This window comes from Gorilla gorilla, chromosome 6 (assembly GCF_029281585.2).
Source record: "Gorilla gorilla gorilla isolate KB3781 chromosome 6, NHGRI_mGorGor1-v2.1_pri, whole genome shotgun sequence".
In the NCBI taxonomy this organism is placed as follows: domain Eukaryota; kingdom Metazoa; phylum Chordata; class Mammalia; order Primates; family Hominidae; genus Gorilla; species Gorilla gorilla.
In genome coordinates, this window is record NC_073230.2 from 52,475,545 (window position 1) to 52,492,997 (window position 17,453).

At 42.0% G+C, this 17,453-nt stretch overlaps 1 protein-coding gene across 5 annotated transcripts in view; it reads left to right on the top strand.

Moving 5' to 3' along the window:
* The window catches only part of OGDH (oxoglutarate dehydrogenase), a 101,819-nt gene that overhangs the window by 46,862 nt on the left and 37,504 nt on the right, over positions 1 to 17,453 (top strand). For 3 of the 5 annotated variants that reach the window (XM_031013546.2, XM_031013547.3, XM_031013548.2), the window contains one exon: positions 13,400 to 13,515. In XM_031013546.2, the coding sequence (XP_030869406.1) occupies positions 13,400 to 13,515 (116 nt within the window). Of the gene's footprint in view, positions 1 to 3,012; positions 3,058 to 13,399; positions 13,516 to 17,453 lie in introns of all 5 variants that reach the window. The other 2 variants (XM_031013545.2, XM_031013544.3) reach the window with 1 other exon arrangement.

Below are 17,453 nucleotides of genomic sequence, written 5' to 3' on the forward strand. Positions count from 1 at the left end.
CCTTGAACTCCTGGCCTCAAGTGAGTCGCCCGTCTCGGACTCCCAAAGTGTTGGGATTACAGAGGTGAGCCACTGCGCCTGGCCCAATTTTATCTTTCAAGTGTAGCATTTGAATTAGTTTCCCACTTAAAAATGCCACTGTCTGTGGTTTCGGTATAAATTCTGAGTATAACTTTACACAGTGACAAAAATGATTGAGTTGTACTTTACTGGGTTTTTTGTTGTTGTTTTGTTTTTTGAGACAGTCTCTTTCTGTAGCCCAGGCTGGAATGCAGTGGCACGATCTCGACTCACTGCAACCTCTCCTTCCGAATTCAACCAATTCTCCTGCCTCAGCCTCCTGAGTAGCTGAGACTACAGGCGTGCGCCACCACACCAGGCTAATTTTTGTATTTTTAGTAGAGACAGGGTTTCACCATGTTGGCCAGGCTAGTCTCGAACTCCTGACCTCATGTAATCCACCTGCCTAGGCCTCACAAAGTGCTGGGATTACCGGCGTGAGCCACTGTGCCTGGCCTAATTAAATTTGTTTTTTTATTTTTATTTTATTTTATTTTTTTTGAGACGGAGTCTCGCTCTGTTGCCCAGGCTGGAGTGCAGTGGCAGGATCTCAGCTCACTGCAACCTCTGCCTCCCAGGTTCAAGCAATCCTCCTGCTTCAGCCTCCCACATAACTGGGATTACAAGCATGTGCCACTATGCCCGGCTAATTTTTGTATTTTTAGTAGAGACGGTATTTCACCATGTTGTCCAGCCTGGTCTCAAACTCCTGAGCTCAAGTGATCCACCTGCTTTGGTCTCCCAAAGTGCTGGGATTGTAGGCATGAGCCACCGCACTCCATGAGATGTACTTTAATGTGAGATTTAAACATAATTAAAAGAGAATTAAAAACCAATTGTATAAATAAATGGGAAGAAAGTGTGAAACTTCTCTCCCATTTACCATTGATGTTTACAAATTGCTAATACCATTTTAGGAAATGAACTTGAGTTAAATAGTTAAAAAGTCAATTTAAAAGTTGAAAAATGTGGCAAAATGTCAACTACTTAGCTCTTGCCTTTCTCTGACAACCTGCTGTCATTAACAGCACAGCGAGTCATGACAAAGTTTCCACACATCCTCCTGACCTTCCAGGGCTCTCCGGTTTGTTCCTTTGATGGCTGAGAAAAATAAGCTAAAAATAGAGTTGACGTTTAATTAGCTTTTGTAATTTCAGAGTGATATAGAGCAGTTCATTTAGTAAGCATTGATTGCTCTGTGCAGCGTGCTGTGTGCCACAGATAACCGAGAAGCTGGAGATGAGGTTTCCTAAGTGACTCGGGAGGGCAGGGCCAAGCTAAGAACATAACCAGGGTGGTTGAAGCCATGGGCGATATGGTCACCCTCAAGGAGAATGAAGCTGGCCAAGCAGACATCTGACATTTGAGAAGATTCTTTGACTGGAGATACCCAGAAACTGGTAAACCGAGTCCCCTGGTTCCCAGCGTCACATTCCTGCTTCTGTGCTTCACTTGGAAGTACTGTGGCCAAGTCTCCATCCGCTCCCTCTCTCCTCCCTCACAGCACCTGCACTCTTCAAGAAGTAATTTACAATGCTTCAAAGCACTCAGGTGTTGGAAAATCTGTGTGCTTTCTGTAAATTGTGACAACCAGAATATCTTCTATTGTTCTCTTCACTCTCTTCTTTGGTTTGTGTCTTTTGTTTGCCTTTTATTTTAAAAATATAAAAAAGTACAGATAAAAGAGCATTCACATACTCAGTACTAAGAATGTAAACATTTTACCACATTGCCTTTAGATTTTTAAAAATGGGTATGAGTATTTAAGGTTCCTTTCGAGGCCCTCCCATGTGTAGATCCTTACCTGGAGTCTCCAGGGTAACTAACATACACCTCACTTATGGCATCTTGACATGGTCTCATGTCTTGGTTTTGAAAATTGAAGGAGAAAATTTAAGATTCTTCATCCTTGCCTTAAGCAAAATATCGACATTTAGATATTCTTTGTCTTAAGAGCCACTTGGCTCTGAGTTCTTCAGTGGTTGTTGTTCCCTGGGGGAAGGAGACAGTGTGGCTTGCCCAGGACTGGAGACCTGCAGCCCCTGTCACAGCCCTAGGAAGCAGGCCTTTTCTTGGGGTCTGAGTCTGACTTCAAAGGAAGCACTCGCTGGCCTTTCTCTGCACTCCCAGTACAGGGAGCATACCCAGTGACAGCACTCTAAGTGCTCAACCATCAGCTTCTCTGTGTGCCTGTGTTACTGCCTACCTTCCTGACCCCATCCCCCAGGCCCACAAGCCCAGACAATAAGGGTCTGGAGCATGTTTTGTGTATCCAAATAAATGCCTTGATTTCACCAGTGGCTCAGAAAGCTGTTATGTATAGTAGAAATCCGATGAAAAGTTTACAGGTAGAAGGAAGTGTACAGCTGTGGAGATGCAGCTGTGGCTCTTGGGTTGTTGGTTGTTTTCAGCTAGCAAGCACTTCTTTTCTAGTTTGCCTTCTTGAGATGGGAGATCAAGGAATCCTTCCATTCTTTAGAATTCTTCAGAATCTTACGGTTTAGAGTAGTCTGCCACCTGAATCTAGTGCTGAGAAATAATCTGCTATAAAAATTAGGCTTTTTCATTTTCTTTTCCTCAATTTTCATCTCAAAGTAGTGACTTCCCAGGAAAGTGCTGTTATCCGCCACTTCTTGAAGCTAAGGAGATGAGGAGCTCTCAAACGACGCTGCCTGATGGCTTTCCATTGTCAGGGTGCTAACCTCCCCTCCTTCTGATTCACCTTATTCCAGCTGTACTATGAATCATTTCCATGTTTAACAAAATTGACCCCCTGACCATGTAACCCACCCACTTCTCCCTTGATGTGTGTGTGTGTCCCTGTGATGGTGTCTGTGCTACCTGTTACTATGGTAATGGTGTAGGGTTTTGGTGTTTGGGTCTTTTTTAAACTAACTCTCACCTGTCTTTTTCCTTCTGCGCTCACCCACGATACCCCACTCTGCCTCTCAGATCTTGCAGTTTTCAAGGAACGACTTCGAATGCTAACAGTAGGAGGTATGAAAATAATGAGCCTTTCACCTTTTCAGAGTTGAGGACTTCATTTGAATAGGATGTGCAACTTTTCCTAGCATGCAATATGGGGAAAGTTGACACAACTTCTGTCGCGTGTTTTTAAGTTTGTTAATTGTTCTGAAATGTGTTTTTCCCTTCCTTTAGTTATTAACCAATAAGTAGAGCTACTTATATGGTATTGTCTTGTTTCTGTTCATTTGTGTTTCAAAGAGCACTTTTCATCTTCACGTGTGCTTCATCGCTTCACTGTGAGCTTCCATCTTCAGCATAATTCACCTTTAGCTGCTGCCATAGCCAGCTGGGCACATGAAGCCATGTTCAGCTCTGCATGGTGGCTTGTCCTGTCCTCCACATTCTGTGCTGAGGCTTTGACTGGACTCTGGATTCTTCCAGATTCTGCTTCCTGGGCATTTTGGGCAAGATTTCCAAAATGTTTTATGTTTGAAGGCCAACTGAAGTATTAATAAAAACTTACTGAGAACTCTTAGTGACCCTCGGTTGGGCAAAACACATTTGAGGAATCCAGAGTCGAAATGCTGGGGGATCATCAGCCAGTTGTCATCCACCCTGGTGGCCAGTCTCTTCTTTACACTCTGGCTTCTCTAAGCAGTTATCTTTTTTCTCCTTCTTCTAATATCTGTGAAACTCTACTTTTTAATTACACTTTTTATTTTGAGATTATTATAGATTCATATGCACTTGTGACAACAGTTCTGTGCCCTTTGGCCAGCTTCCCCAGTGGTAACATCTTGAAAAGCTATAGTACAACATCACACCACTACACTAAATTGATAAAGTAAGACTCTAGACATCCATCACCACGAGGATTCCTCCTGTTGCCCTTTTATGACCATATCTACTTCCCTCCCATCCCAGCCACTACTTGTATTCCCTGGCAACCACTATTTTATTCTCCATTTCTGAAATTGTCATTTCAGGAATGTTATAAATGTAGAATCACAGTATGTAACCTTTGGGGATTGGCATTTTTCAATCAGCATAATTTTCTTAGAGATTCATGCAGGTTGTTGGTGTGAATCAATAGTTTGTTCCTTTTTATTGCTGAGTAGTATTCCATGGTGTGGATGTACTATGATTGTTTTTAACCATTCACCTGTTGAAGGACCTCTTCATTGGAATGGATTGTTTCCATTCTTTGGCTAGTAGGATCTTTTGCAGAGCAGAAGTTTTTAATCTTTTTTCCCCCTCATTTTCTACCTCAGCTTCTATGCCCAAAGTTTTTAAGCTTTATGACATCCAGTTTATTAATTTTCCTTTTATGGATTGTGCTTTTGGTATGAAGTCTAAGAACTCTTTCCTTAGCCCTAGATCCCCAAAATGTTCTCCTATGCATTTTTCTAAAGGTTTTATAGTTTTGTGTTTTACATACAAATCTATGATCCATTTTGAGTAAATTTCTGTATAAGGCATTTAGATCAAGATTCTTTTATTGTTCATTTTATATTTTTGTGTGTAGACATCCAGTTGTTCTGGTGCCATTAGCTGAAAACTCTGTCTTTCCTTCATTGAATTGCTTTTGTACTTTTGCCAAAAATCAGTTGGACTTATTGGTGTGGGTCTGTATCTGGATTTTCAGTTATTTTCCTTTGTGTGTCTGTTTTTCCATTGATACCACAGTGTCTTGATTACTGTAGCTACTAAACTTTATTTTTCATTTACAAAATCGTTTTGACTATTCAAGGGCCTTTTCCTTCTCCATATAAATTTGAGGATAAGCATATCTATGTCTACATATATCTTACTGCCATTTTGATAGGAATTGGCTTAAACCTATAGATCCATTTAGGGAGAAAATACATTTTTACCATGTTGTCTTCCAATCCATGAACATAGTATGTCTCCTCATTTATTTGGATCACTGATTTTTTTAATCAGCTTTTTGTAGTTTTCAGCATATACATTGTGTATATGTTTTGTTATATTTACACTTAACTATTATTTTCTTTTTTAACATTGGTGTCCACATATTCATTGGTAGTATATAGAAATATAATTGATTTTAGTGTTTATGTTGCATTCTGAGATCCTGATGAACTCATTCTAGGGCTTTTTTTTTTTTTTTTGTAGATTCCTTAGGACTTTCTATATAGACAGTCATGTCATCTGAAAATAGGAAGTTATTTCATCCTTCCCAATCTGTGTGCCTTTTATTTCCTTTTCTTGCCTTATTGCAGTAGCTACAACTTTTAGCACCATATTGAATAAGAGAGGTAAGAGTGGATAGCCTTATGCCCTGTTCCTGATCTAAGGGTAAAAGCATTTAGTCTTTCATCATTAAGTATAATGTTAACTGTAGATTTTTTGTAAATGCTCTTTATCAAGCTGAGGAAGTTCCTCTATATTCATATTTTTTCTGATAGTTTTAATTATGAATGTATATTGAATTTTGTCAGATGTTTTTCCTGCATTGATATGATCTTGTAATTTATTATTATTTTTTTTTGAGACTGATTCTTGCTCTGTCACCCAGTCTGGAGTGCAGTGGTGCAATCTCAGCTCACTGCAACCTCCACCTCCCAGGTTCAAGCAATTCTCCCACCTCAGCCTCCCAAGTAGCAGGGGGCTACCAGTGTGCACCACCACACCCGGCTAATTTTTGTACTTTTAGTAGAGGTGGGGGTTTCACCATGTTGGCTAGGCTGGTCTAGAACTCCCCACCTCAGGTGATCTGCCCACCTCACCCTCCCAAAGTTCTGGGATTACAGACATGAGCCACCACACCCGGCCGATTTTTATTCTTTAATGTAGACGATTTAATGCTAATGTAGTGGATTGTATTGATTGAGTTTTGATTATTCAACCAGCCTTGGATTAGTGGAATCAACACCATTTGATCATGGTATATAATTCCCTTTATATGTCTTTGTATCTGTCTCTTTATATATTTTGCATCCATATTGATGAGGGATATTGGTCATTTTCTTTTTTTGTACTATCTTTGCTTTTGGTATCAGGGTAATTCTGGCTTCATAAAATGAATTGAGAAGTGTTTCTCCTATTTTCCGAAAGACATTGAATAGAATTGGTGTTAACTCTTCTTCAAATACTTTATAGAATTTTCCAGCAAAATCATTTGGGCTTAGAGGTTAGTTTTTCACAAGGTTTTTATTTATTAATTAGATTTCCTTATTAGCCATAGGGCTTTTCTAATTATCTGTTTCATATTGGGTGAGTAATGGTAGTTTGTGTTCTTCTAGAAGTGGTTTATTTCATCTAAGTGGTCAAATGTGTGTAGTGTTATTTATAGTATTCCCTTATTTTTGATAGTCATTTTTTAAATTTCTTTTTCAACTTCAAGAAAAGGAACGGAATCTTCTTGATATTTGAAGGGTCTGTATTGATATCCCGTTTCATTCCTGATATTGGTCATTTGTGTCCTCTTTTTATTTGTCAGTCTTGTAAGAGATTTGTCGATGTTACTAATCTTTTCAAAGAACCAGTTACTTGTTTCATTGGTTTTTTTCTGTTGTTTTGCTGTTTTCAATTTCATTGATTTCTGCTCTTTATTATTTCCTTACTTCTGCTTATTGGCTTTTGGCTTCTTTGTTGTTTTTCCTTCTTTTCTAGGAATGGGAACTTAGATTATTGATTAGAGACTGTCCCTCTTTTCTGATGTATTTACTACTATAAATGTTTCTCTCAGTACTGGTTTAGCTGTCCTACAAAGTTTGATATGTTATATTTTCATTTTCTTTCAGTTGTTTTTGAGGCAAGGTCTTGCTCTGTCATTCAGGCTATAGTGCAGTGGCATGGTCACAGCTCACTGCAGCCTCTAATTCCTGGGCTTAAGTTATCTTCCCACCTCAGCCTTCCAAGTAGCCAGGGCTACAGGTGTATGCCACCATGCCTGGCTATTTTTAAAATTTTTTATAGAGGTGAAATCTCACTGTATTGCCCGGGCTGGTCATTATTGTATTCTTTGTATACCCCTTGATATTTTGTCTTTGGCCTTTGGATTATTTAGAAGGGTGTTATTTAGTTTCCAAGTGTTTGGAGATTTCTTGTTACCTTTCTTATTATCGCTTTCTAGTTTGATTTCATTGTGGTTGGAGAATGCACCCTATATGATTTGAATTGTGCTAAATTTGTTGGGTTTTTAAAAAATGGCCCACCACATTGTCTGTCTTGGCATATGTTTCATGGGTGCTTGAAAAGAATGCTGCTGTTGAAATGCTATTGTTGGGTGGAGTATTCTCTAAATGTCTGCTAGAGCCAGGCATGGTGGTTCATGCCTATAAACCCAGGACTTTGAGAGACCGAGATGGGAGGATCACTTGAAGCCAGGAGTTTGTTGCCTGGCAACATAGCGAGACCCCTATTTCCACCACCACCAACAACAAAATTAGCCAAGCATGATCGCGCGTGCCTGTAGTCCTAGCCACTCAGGAGGCTAAGGTGGTAGGATCATTTGAGCCCAGAAGTTTAAGGCTGCAGTGATCTATGATTGCACCACTATACTCTGGCCTGGGTGACCCTATCTGTAAACTACACACACACACACACGTGCACAGACACACACATCTGTTAGATCCTGTTAGTTAATGGCTGTTGAGTTCTGTATTTTTGCTGAATTTCTGTCTAGTTTTTTAGTCAGTTATTGAGAGAGGGGTATTAAAGTCTTCTAGCTATAAATGTGGGTTTGTCTCTCCTTTTAGTCCTATCAGATTTGGGGTCACTTATTTTGCAGCTCTGTTCTTTGGTGTATACACATTTCAGATTGCTGTATCTTCTCAGTAGATTGACCCTCTTACCATGATGGAATGTCCCTCTTTGTCTCCAGTAATTTTCTTTGCTCTGAAGTTACTTCATCTCATATTAATATAAGCCATTCCTACTTACATTTGATTAATGTTTACATGATGCATTTTTTCCTCCCTTTGCTTCAACTTGTCTATATCACATTTGAAGTGAGTTTCTTGTGGATAAGCATATAGGTGGGTTTTGTTTTATATTTATCCACTTTTCTCATAATCTGTATCTTCTATTTAATATATTTAGGTCATTTATATTTAATGTAATTATTGGTATGTTAGGGCTCAAGTGTGCCATTTTATTATTTATTTTTTGTTCTGCTTTTCATTGCTTTGCTTTCATTTTCCTGTGCTGTGGATTTTTAAACCCACATTTAAAAATTTTTTTTAATTAGGTATAGTTTATGGTTTTTTGGGTTTTTTTTTGAGACGGAGTTTTGCTCTTTCACCCAGGCTAGAGTGGTGCAGGGGCATGATCTTGGCTCACTGCAACCTCTGCCTTCTGGTTCAAGCGATTCTCCTGCCTCAGCCTCCCGAGTAGCTGGGATTATAGGTGCCTGCTACCACACCCAGATAATTTTTTTGTATTTTTAGTAGAGGCGGGGTTCCACCATGTTGGCCAGGCTGGTCTTGAACTGACCTCATGATCTACCTGCCTTGGCCTCCCAAAGTGCTGGGATTACAGGTGTGAGCCACCGCGCCTGGCGTGTTTTTGAGTGTATCCTTTTATATAGCATTTTTAGTAGTTGTTTTAGGTATTACTACTTTATATAGACATAACTTATCATCTACTAGTGTCATAACTTTTCAGTACATATTAAGTATGGAAACCTTACCTCCTTTTATATCTCTTTACCGTCCTGCATTTATAATATAATTATCTTAGATATTTTCTCTACATACGTTTAGAACTTCATCAGACAGAGTTATAAGTTTGCTTCAACCGTCAACCATAATTTAGAAGACCCAAGAGGAGGAGAATCTGATGTATTTACCCAGATTTTTGCTTTTTGTGTTCTTTCTTCCATCTTGGTGTTCCAAGATTCCTTCTTGTATTGTTTCCTTTCTGTTTAAAATACTTCCTTTGGCCAATTTTTTAGGGCAGGTCTGCTGATGACAAACTTAGTTTTCCTTTGCCTGGGAACCTCTATTTCCCCTTCATTCCTACAGGAAGTTTTTGGTGGATGTAAGATTCTGGTTAGACATATCCTTTTCCCTTTTCTTTCAGCTCTTGAAAAGTGTTGTGCCATTTCTTTCTTTTCTTTTCTTTCTTTTTTTTTTTTTTTTTTTGAGACAGAGTCTCACTCTGTTGCCCAGGTTGGAGTGCAGTGGTGCAATCTCTGCTCACTGCAACCTCCGCCTCCTGGGTTCAAGCGATTCTTCTGCCTCAGCCTCCTGAGTAGCTGGGATTACAGGCACGCACCACCACGCCTGGCTAATTTTTGTATTTTTAGTAGAGACGGGGTTTCACCATGTTGGTCAGGCTGGTCTCGAACTCCTGACCTCGTGATCTGCCCCACCTCGGCCTCCCAAAGTGCTGGGATTACCGGCGTGAGCCACTGTGCCCAGCCTGTACCACTTCTTTCTACCCTCCATGGTTTCTGATGAGAACTCCTGTCATTTGAATTGTTTTCCCTATAGGTAAAGTGTCACTTTACAACAACTGCTTTTAAGATTTTTTCTTTGATATTGTTTTTCAGAAGTTTAATTATCATGTGTTTTGGCATGGATTTCTTTGGGAATATCCGTGGATTCACTCAGCTTCTTGAATCTTTGGGTTTGGTCTTTTACCATATTTGGGAAGTTTTTAGCTAAGTACCTTTTCAGCCACCCTCTTTATTCTCTGCTTCTTTGATTTTATCCATTTATATGTATGTGAAATCTTTGATTATACTGTCACATGTCCCCTGAGGCTCTGTTCATTTTTTATTTTCTTTCTGTTTTTCAGATTGGTTAATTTCTGTTGGTCCATCTTCAAATATACTGATTCTCTGCCCCTCCATTCTGCCATCGAGCCTATCCATTGAATGTTTTTTGATTTTTTAAAAAATTTCTATTTGGTACTTCTTTGCATCTTCAGTTTTTGGCTGAGACATTGTAATTTGTAACTCACTTTTAAAAATTTGTCTCTATCGTGTTCTTAATTGCTCATTGAAATTGTTTGGGCCAGGTGCAGTGGCTTACGCCTGTAAGCACTTTGGGAGACCAAGGCAGGCAGATTGCTTGAGCTCAGGAGTTCGAGACCAGCCCAGCCAACGTGGCAAAACTCCATCTCTATTAAAAATACAAAAACTAGGCTGGGTGCTGTGGCTCACGCCTTTAATCCCAGCACTTTGGGAGACTGAAGCTGGCAGATCATTTGAGGTCAGGAGTTCTAGACCAGCTTGGCCAACATGGTGAAACCCCGTCGCTACTAAAAATACAAAAATTAGCCGAGTGTGGTGGTGCACGCCTGTAGTCCCAGCTGCTCTACTCAGGAGGCTGATGCAGGAGAATTGCTCAAACCCGGGAGGCGGAAGTTGCAGTGAGCTGAGATGGTGCCACGGCACTCCAGCCTGGGCAACAGAGCGAGATGCTATCTCAAAAAAAAATTACAAAAACTAGCTGGACATGGTGTTGTGTGCCTGTAGTCCCAGCTACTCAAGAGGCTGAGGTTGGAGGATCACCTGAGCCCTGGAGGTTAAGGCTGCAGTGAGCAGTGATCAAACCACTGCACTCCAGCCTATGCGACAGAGTGAGACCCTGTCTCAAAAAAAAAAAAAAAGAAAAAAGAAATTGTTTGATGATGACTCTGTTCAAATCATAGGCGATTCTAACATATTGGTCATCATGGTGTTGATGTCTGTTGATTGTCTTTTCTCATTCACTATGAGATACTCCTGGGTCTTGTTATGAATTATAGTTTATTGAAACCAGGACATTTTGGGTATGGTGAGAGTCAGGATCTTATTTAAATCTTCTGTTATAGCAGACCTTTTGTAGACACTGTTCCCCACTGTGGTTGGGGAAGGGGAGGGCACCACCTTGTTATTGCCAGCAGAGGTGGAAGTCCTTCTCCCACTCAAGTATCCACCGTTACTGGGATTAGGGGAAGGGGCTGATGCATTACCTCCCAGAGAGAAGGACATTTTGGATTCCCTCTTGGGCCTTCGCTGAAACCTCTGTGATGGGGTTGGGTGCTAGGGCCCATTACAGCCTGGTGAGGGTGGGGTCACAGTGTTTTCTCTGGTATTTGCCTGTAGTAGAGCAGTTTTTGTCTAAAAGTTTTTTGTCTTGATAGGCTACCTCTTTCCTGGTCTTTTGGTAGAGAGCAGCTTTTGTCAGGCTTTTGTTATCAAATACACCTCTTAAAGTTTTGGGGTTGCTGGTTCTTCTGCTCCAGGTCTGCGGTATTTGAAGCAAAAAAGAAATTCCAGGGAACTCCCTGGTGTGTTTTGCCTTGAGACCTCCCTAGCTGGTGTGCCTTATTCTCTCCACCTTTCAGAGTTGTCTTATGATTGTTTTGCATATAATGTCTAGGATTTTTAATTGTACTTATTGGGGGAATAGGGAAGAATATGTGTACTCCGCTTTCACAAAGCACTCATATATAGATCTAGTTTCTCAAATAGCTAAAGAACTAAAAGTGTACCAGCAGTTCTGAGGCTCAGCAGTATAGCCCAAGAACTATGAACTCAGGATGGTAGAAGTGAAAGACCATCACATGGTGAGGTCAAGGGATATCTGTAGGCCGCTACTTCACAGGGTCCATGCTGAAAGACTGCAACCAATACACAGCCCTTATCTGGGGGCATACACTGGACCGATTAGTTTCACAATCAAAATATTTCACAACAAAATGTGCACTGTTACTCTGGTCCCCAGTCAGCTGCACCTGGCCTGAGTTTTTTAGTCAGGAAAAATTTCTCAAAGATGATTCTGTTTTTCCTCCATAAATACTATAGGGCAATTGCCCAAAAGCCAGGCCATAAATGGCAAGAGCCACGTGCTTCACCTAGGCCCAAGTGGTTGCTGTACTCTCAGTGTTGACAGACTAACAGGAGGGAATGGGTGGTCAGGCTTAACTAAGCCGCTACTACCATCACCACCCTCCAGGTAAAAAAAAAAAAAAAAAAAAAAAAGCCAGATTTGCTTTGTTTTAATAAAACAGACAGGGCTTGGAAAATGTAGAGTTTGCTTTTAAGACTTAAAAAACAAAACAAAACAAACAAAAAAAACCTCTCCGAAAGCATTAGATAAATAAAGGCTGTAGTTCCCAAACCATGCTTGAATCAGAATCACCTTGGGAGATTCGTGGGCCCACCCTGAGACTCACTGATTCAGTACCAGGGTTGGAGCCTAGAAACAAGCCTTTTTATAAATCTCCAAGGAGATCAAAATACACAATTGTGTTTGCAAACTACCACCGTTAATCCCGTGCTGGACACTTAATGGCTCCTTTTAGTCTTAATTTGGCCAGGAAACAATGAGAATATTTCATCAGGTCTAGTCAGATGTTGGAGACTTTGCAGAATACCAGTTCACTGTGCATTCCTGGAGCCTGAGAAAATGCTGATGTAAGGTATTCAAGCGCTAGTGATTCTTGAACTGTGCTTTTTGCCGTACTCTAGCTGATATATTACGTCAGGAGAGATGCCAAACTGGATAAAAGAATGTATGGTGTCATTTGACAGTCTTCCTCTTTGATACAGCAAGATGAAACAAGCATATAATGCCAGAGAAAGAGCTCTTCCAGCATTATTCTTTCTCAGACTGAGATGCACTTTCAGGTGCGGTGTTGTCTTCCCCCACAGTGCTGCAGCGAATATTAGTGCTTACTCAGTTGGTTCCCGCTGAGTGATTGGAGTCGGGAGAAGGGAGGGTTGTACCTGTGACTGCTGAGTATTGCCTGCAGAATGGGCTCAGAACGCATAGTTCAGGAATTTCAGGAGAAGACGACGGTCCTTAATCCAAGGCTGGGGGTTGTTTGCACGCTGCTGTGCTGCCCTGTGGTGCACCCCTGCCTGGAGCTCCAACAGACAAGTTGACTTCTGGTGACTGTTTCTCCTTCACTTCTTAGTCCCCCTCCCCCAGCTTTTTGACATTCACCACATACATATATTATTGTCATATGATCTGTTCTTCTATATCAGTTCTTCATTTTCTACTTTAATTCCTCCTTAACTATTGTATTGATTTTTGATTGACTTACCCAGTGCCTTTTCATGGACCTCTCTTCCCACCCCCAAAATTGGTTATCTTTGGGACCTTGAAATAAATTTGTCTCTAAATTATGAATAATTGGTGTACTTAACTAACATATGCATAATATGAATTTTATTGTGACTTACCTGTCATACTCTAATAGCCTCAGCTTCTATTTATTGCTAAAGTTTGTGTTTCTGGCTGTAAAATATTACTTATTTCACATATATCAGGGGCTTTTTATATGATTTTTTTCTTCTCTTTTTGCTCACCTGGGGAGTTCCTTCCCCTTTCCATAAACTGTGGTCCCTGCATGGCTGTGCCCCGTCCCTCCTCATCTGGCTTGTCCTGCCCACATCGCCCTGCAGGGTTCTATGGCCTGGATGAGTCTGACCTCGACAAGGTCTTCCACTTGCCCACCACCACTTTCATCGGGGGACAGGAATCAGCACTTCCTCTGCGGGAGATCATCCGTCGGCTGGAGGTAAGAGCAGTTGCTGGAAAAATCTAATGGGCTTCTTAAGAACTTGTATTGGCAGGACGGCTTTGAGACTAGTTTTATTTTTTTTCTTTGTCCTATCTTTCTATTTTATTTTTTCTCTGAGACAGAGTTACTGTCACCCAGGCTAGAATGCAGTGACACAGTTTGGCTCACTGCAGCCTTGACCTCCCAGTCTCAAACCATCCTCCCACCCCAACCTCTTGTATCTGGGACTACTGGTACACACCACCATGCCCAGCTAATTTTTTTTTAATTTTTTATTGTGGAGATGAGGTGTTGCTGTGTTCCTCAAGCTGGTCTCAAATGCCTGGGCTCAAGTCATCCTCCTACCTCGGCCTCTCGAAGTGCTGGGATTACAAACATGAACCTGTCTGTCTTTTTAAAAATTGTAAGGGAAGGAGGACTTTTGTGGCTATTGTTGCCATTTTATAGATAGAAACCAGTGGTTTTGCGATCAGCCATAGAGAGGGGAAGTAAACTCTGCTTTCAGATCCCACTAGGAGTTTATTACAGATGGAAGGAGAGTCACTTCAACCCTGAGGGACAGGCCTCAAGTCAGGGGTGGCTTCCTGCACAGCTCAGTGTCAGGGCTGCTGAGTGGTGGCCACTCTTCTTCCCTCTCTCCCTCTGTTCCTCTCATCCTTGTGTTTTGTTTCATTTTTTTCCTTCTCTCTGGACTCTGTTAGTACTAAGCCTGCCAGGAAATTCTTTCATGCACACACATTATAGACAGTGGCTAAGAGTTGTGGCTCTGCTGTTAGGCTACCTGTGTCTAGTTCTTCCATCCTGGGCAAGTCATAGCCTCCCTCAGTATAAGGATGACTTCTATGCCCATTGCAGAGGGGAGAATGGATTTGATGAGAGGTCCATGCCAAGAGTTGGCTATTACTGTTACTTAATGCTGTTCCTGGTATTCAGAGCTAAAGAATCGAGGTTAAGATAAACTGAGGAAATACCCTGGAATGGGGACCCTCAGAATTGAGTATATATATCAGCTGGGGTCCTGCCTATCATGCAGAGTCTGAATCCTGACGTCCCTAACTAACCCAGGTTGAACCACACTGGCCATCAGGGCTCTCTGAGGCTGTTCCTCTCATGGCTGGACATTAGAACCACCTGGAGAGCTTACAGAACTGATACCCAGGCCACAGCCCAGGTCCCCTAAATCAGAAGCCCTCTAGCACCCCAGGGATTAATGCTTGCTCCCGCAAGTGAATTTTAATTTAAAACTCTCTTGTCAGTGTTTCCACAGTTGGCTGCACAGTGGCTTAAAAAGATCTGAGTGTCCAGGCCAGGCACAGTATCTCACGCCTATAGTCCCAGCACTTTGGGAGGCCGAGACAGGTGGATCACAAGGTCGGGAGTTCAAGACCAGCCTGCCCAAGATCGTGAAATGCCATCTCTATTAAAAATACAAAAATTAGCGGGGTGTAATGGTGGGCTCCTGTAATCCCAGCTACATGGGAGGCTGACACAGATAATTGCTTGAACCTGGGAGCGGGAGGTTGCAGTGAGCAAAGATCGCGCCACTGCACTCCAGCCTGGGCAACAGAGCAAGACTCCATCTCAAAAACAAACAAACAAAAAAAAACTTGAGTGTCCAATGCTGGCATTTTCTGTAGTTTGTGATGAGCATCCTGAAGTATTGTCAGCGTCTCAGCTTGGAGCTGCTTCACCGCCTGCCTTCCTCACTTGTCGAGGAGAAAGGGGTAGAAACCAGAACTATTTGCCAGCATCAGAAGCTTGTGGCCAATGGGATGTATTGGGCACCGGGGGGAGTGATAAGGGTTAATCCAAGAAGAATGAACCTTTGGGTCCTTCCTGTCGCCTTTATCTGCACCCACATCACCAGACTGACCATAGTTTCTAGTTCTGCCTACTAGCCACATGTTACTGTTGAGCACTTGAAATGTACAAAATATTTGAATGACTTTTTAAATGTTGAAAAGATAATGTTTGATACATCGGGTCAAATAAAATAGGAAAATTTCATGTGGGTCTACTAGAAAAACAAATTACATATGTGGCTTAGATAATGTTTCTGTTGAATGTTGCTGATCTGTGAAGTTCTTGTGTTGCCTGTACCCCCCACAAATGGCACCCCATATAGCTTCTCCAAGTGGCCCTACCCCCAAGTTATTTCACTGCTCATGTGTTCCACCCAGTTCCTTCAGTGTATTTTCTGTTACAACAGCCATCTGGTGATACCAGTCTGTGCTGAGAGCAGACTCAGCACTAGTACATTTTACCTCAGAGGAGTCCCCTGTGGGGAGCCCGGCAGCTTTTTTTTTTTTTTTTTTTTGAGACAGGGTCTCACTCTGTCACCCAGGCTGGAGGGCAGTGGCACAATCATGGCTCACTGCAGCCTCAACCTCTGGGATTAACCAATCCCCCTACTTCAGCCTCCTGAGTAGCTGGGACTATAGGAGCGCACCACCATGCCTGGCTAATTTTTGTATTTTTTATAGAGATGAGATCTCACCATGTTGCCCAGGCTGATCTTGAACTCCTGGAGTCAAGTGATCCTCTTGCCTTCGTCTCCCAAAATGCTGGGATTACAGGCATGAGCCACTGCTCCTGGCCCCAGCAGCTCATCCTTAAACATGCTCTCACATTGGAAAGCTCCCATGGAGTCACTGTCTCCATAGCACGTCACAGTGTCACCTCTCAGGGGCCTCTTCAGCACCTTCCTTCCCAGAGAGCAGAATGAGGGGCGGAGGCATTGATGTCCCTATGGCTAACTTCCTCTCTGAATCTTGAATCCCAAGTAATTCCGATTTCATCATATGAAGGGGGTGGAGGGCCTGAAGCACGTTGAAAGGCTGCCTCCTTTTCAGTCCAGTTGATGCCAGAGCCCTGGAGTTGGCTCTTGTTGTCTGAGATGGTTGGACCTGTACCCAGGAGTCTAAGGCTGTACGCCCTCCTGGCCCCAGAGCGGCCCCAACTTAGAAGACTCCATTTTCACAACAGTTTACAGACATTTGCATAAACTTCTCATCACCCTGCCTGATGGTGATGCTTTACTTACATTTAATGTGTGTGTATGTTAGATTGGTGATATAATCAGACAGATCTTAAGCATTGATCACGTGATGTGGTGGTCAATTTGTATCTTTTTCAAAAATTAGAGGAAATTCAACTTATTGGCTTCCTAAAAATTGTCTCATTAGAGGGAAAAACAAATAATCAGCCCCTGAAACTTGCTGCCCTTTTCTCCTGGAGACAGGGCCAAGAACAGGAAAAACACAACATGATCTAGTGGCCCGGTAACTACATCTCCAAGTTAATTGTTAAAGTAATGCTGATGTTGGAGAGATACTGATTTCTAGAGTTTTTAACCCAATAGTTTCTTCTGTTCAATAATGGAAATTCTGCCACTGTCAGGTGTAAAAGGGAGAGAGGAAAGGCATGGGCAGAGCCTGGGTAGCACAGTTCTGCCAGCTCTGTAATTGGAAACAGCAGTAGTGATGAAGGGAAGAGTCCTTCCCTCACAGCACCCCTCACCAGTGGGTCATTTGGGGTCGTGATGATGAAGAAGGGACAGATAGCCAGTTACTGGGTTTGCAACTCAGGCAGGGACCCCATCCAAAGAGGGTGGGTCCTCTTTGAAGGTTCTCATTAACAGCCACTCTAGGGCTGGCCATGTCTTCTTGAATGGGTTTCTGCAGAAATGTAGTTTCTTCTGCTGGTCAGTACATTGGTCACTATGGATCCCCAAGTGTCTGTAAAGGTGAGATGGGACAGTGGACTGATGTTGACTCTGAAGTTAGGGATTAGGGGGCCCACTACACCCTCTTCTTGTATTTTTTGTGCATCTAATTTAGAAGTTCCTGTTTTTATCTTAGATGTGATTAGAAAATATGGTTTGTGGGGCTGGGTGTGGTGGCTCAAGCCTGTAATCCCAGCACTTTGGGAGGCCA